Source organism: Stomoxys calcitrans, chromosome 5 (genome assembly GCF_963082655.1).
Source record: "Stomoxys calcitrans chromosome 5, idStoCalc2.1, whole genome shotgun sequence".
NCBI lineage: Eukaryota > Metazoa > Arthropoda > Insecta > Diptera > Muscidae > Stomoxys > Stomoxys calcitrans.
Genome location: NC_081556.1, coordinates 111,039,647 through 111,041,828, shown reverse-complemented (window position 1 = coordinate 111,041,828; position 2,182 = coordinate 111,039,647). Strand labels below are relative to the sequence as shown.

Genomic DNA, 2,182 nt, shown 5'->3' with positions numbered 1-2,182 from the left:
AGGTGTTACAAACGGAATGACTAGATTAGTATACCCCCATCCTAAGGTGGTGTGTATAAAAACAAAATCAATTTTGCTGAACATAAATTTGAGAACGAATCTAAGCTGAGTTTGATTAATGATATTGCAAATACTTTAATTCCATACAAAATATAAATTTATTCTATGTAAAACATCAGACAAAGATATTTTCTTTGACTGTGCTAACATTTATTATGGTAATAAATAAAACAAAACTATTTTACGCATCAACATACAATGGAAAATATACTTTTATTTATATATTTACTCAATAACAATGAAAGAAAATCTGCAGCGGAACTAGTTGGATTCATTTATCGGCCATACCAACCACCGCCCCAGCCACCATATCCACCATAGCCTCCCCAACCACCATATCTGGGATAGCCCCATCCGCCACCACCCCAACCCCAATGACGAACTTGACGTTCAGCTCCATTCGAATGACTGGCACCGAGATCAGCAACATCCGACAAGCTGTTAGGCTCCACTTTTGCATCCTTGGCGGCTGGTAAAGCAGCAACGGCCCAAATTAAGGCAACAAATGATAGGAGAATCAAAAGCCTCATTTTCTACTTCTTAGCTTTCAATTACCAAAGTAAATTTAAAATGTTGGTACTCTAAGTGTTGACTGATCTTTGGAGTCAGAACTCGGAGCTTTTATACTTTCCTGAATTTGTTGTAGATCAAATGTAAGCTACCACCCATTTTCCATTACTCAAATTTCGATGGATTGATGAAAAAATCCCCTGAAGTATTTTTGTTCCATAAATTAACGCATTTGTACTTTTACAAACGCATTAGCCGCGTAAAGAGACGTAAATATTTATAACGTTTATTGTAAAACGAAACAATTTGAATCGTGCAAAACTCGATTGTGAATATGTAGCGTAACCACATTGAAATAGGTCATATGGGGTTGTGTTTTGTTGCTTTGGAAATTTAGAAATAAACTTGCAAAATATTATTTGATGATCATAAGCGAAGCCTTTGTGCAAAATTTCTGCCAAATCGGATGAGAATTGCGCCCTCTAGAGGCTCAATAAAACAAAATCCCAGATCGGTTTATATGGCAGCTATATCAGGTTGTGTTCCGACTTGCACCATACTTAGCACGGTTATTGGAAAACATAACAAAACACTTCATGCAAAATTTCAGTCAAATCGGATGAGAAATGCGCCCTCTAGAGGCTCAAGAAGTCAAGATCCCAGATCGGTTTATATGACAGCGTTACCAGATTATGAACCGATTTGAATCATACTTAACACAGTTGTTGGAAGTGATACCAAAACGCTATGTTCAAAATTTCAGTCAAATCGGATAAAAATTGCGCCATCTAGAGGCTCAAGAACTCAAGACCCAAGATCGGTTTATATGGCAGCTATATCAACACATGGATCGATATGACCCATTTACAATCCCAACAGACTTACAATAAGAAAAAGTTTTTGTGCAAAATTTCAAGTGACTAGCTTTACTCCTTCGAAAGTTTGCGTGCTTTCGTCAGATAGACAGACGGACAGGCGGACGGACATGGCTAGATCGACTTAAAATGACATGACGATCAAGAGTTTATATACTTTATGGGGTCTCAGGCGCATATTTCGAGATGTTGCAAACAGAATGACGAAATTAGTATACCCCCATCCTATGGTGGAGGGTATAAAAATAAATTTCCTTCTTATGAGAACGGAACGAATATTGCATTTGTGGTAAATAAAGATAGAGTTTTTTTTAATATGTCTATGACTGAGCTCTAGATTGCAAATTTGCCTCAAAAAATTTGCGTTTAAGAACGTTGGAGATAATTCTCGCATGTGGTTGCGTTCCACATTTTAAAGCCGAGTCCAAACGTAGTGCTGATGAGCGCCAGCTGTTAGTAGATCAGTTTTACAAGGCTGAATATCTTATAAGTGTAGCCAGCATTAGGAAGTGAAAATCGGCGAAAATTTTTCTTTTGATATGCTCGATAAAATTTGAACCCAGGCATTCTGCGTCAAGGGCCTATATGCTAATTTGCAACGCAGAGAACCCCGAAGACGATATGTACACCGACCAGGACAATAAAATAATTTGCAAGCGTTGTTCGTTTGTAAGATGATTCATGGTTTAATTATAAACCAAATTGAAAATGTATGAGAATGAAACAAAACACGAAAC

The 2,182-nt window shown here is 37.3% G+C and overlaps 1 protein-coding gene across 1 annotated transcript; it reads right to left on the bottom strand.

The window, feature by feature from the left end:
* Positions 1 to 335: 335 nt before the first annotated feature.
* On the bottom strand, positions 336 to 590 carry LOC106095663 (major prion protein 1-like). The gene has a single exon (XM_013262950.2). The coding sequence runs from the start codon at positions 588 to 590 to the stop codon at positions 336 to 338; it is 255 nt and encodes an 84-aa protein (XP_013118404.2).
* Between the last annotated feature and the right edge of the window lie 1,592 nt (positions 591 to 2,182).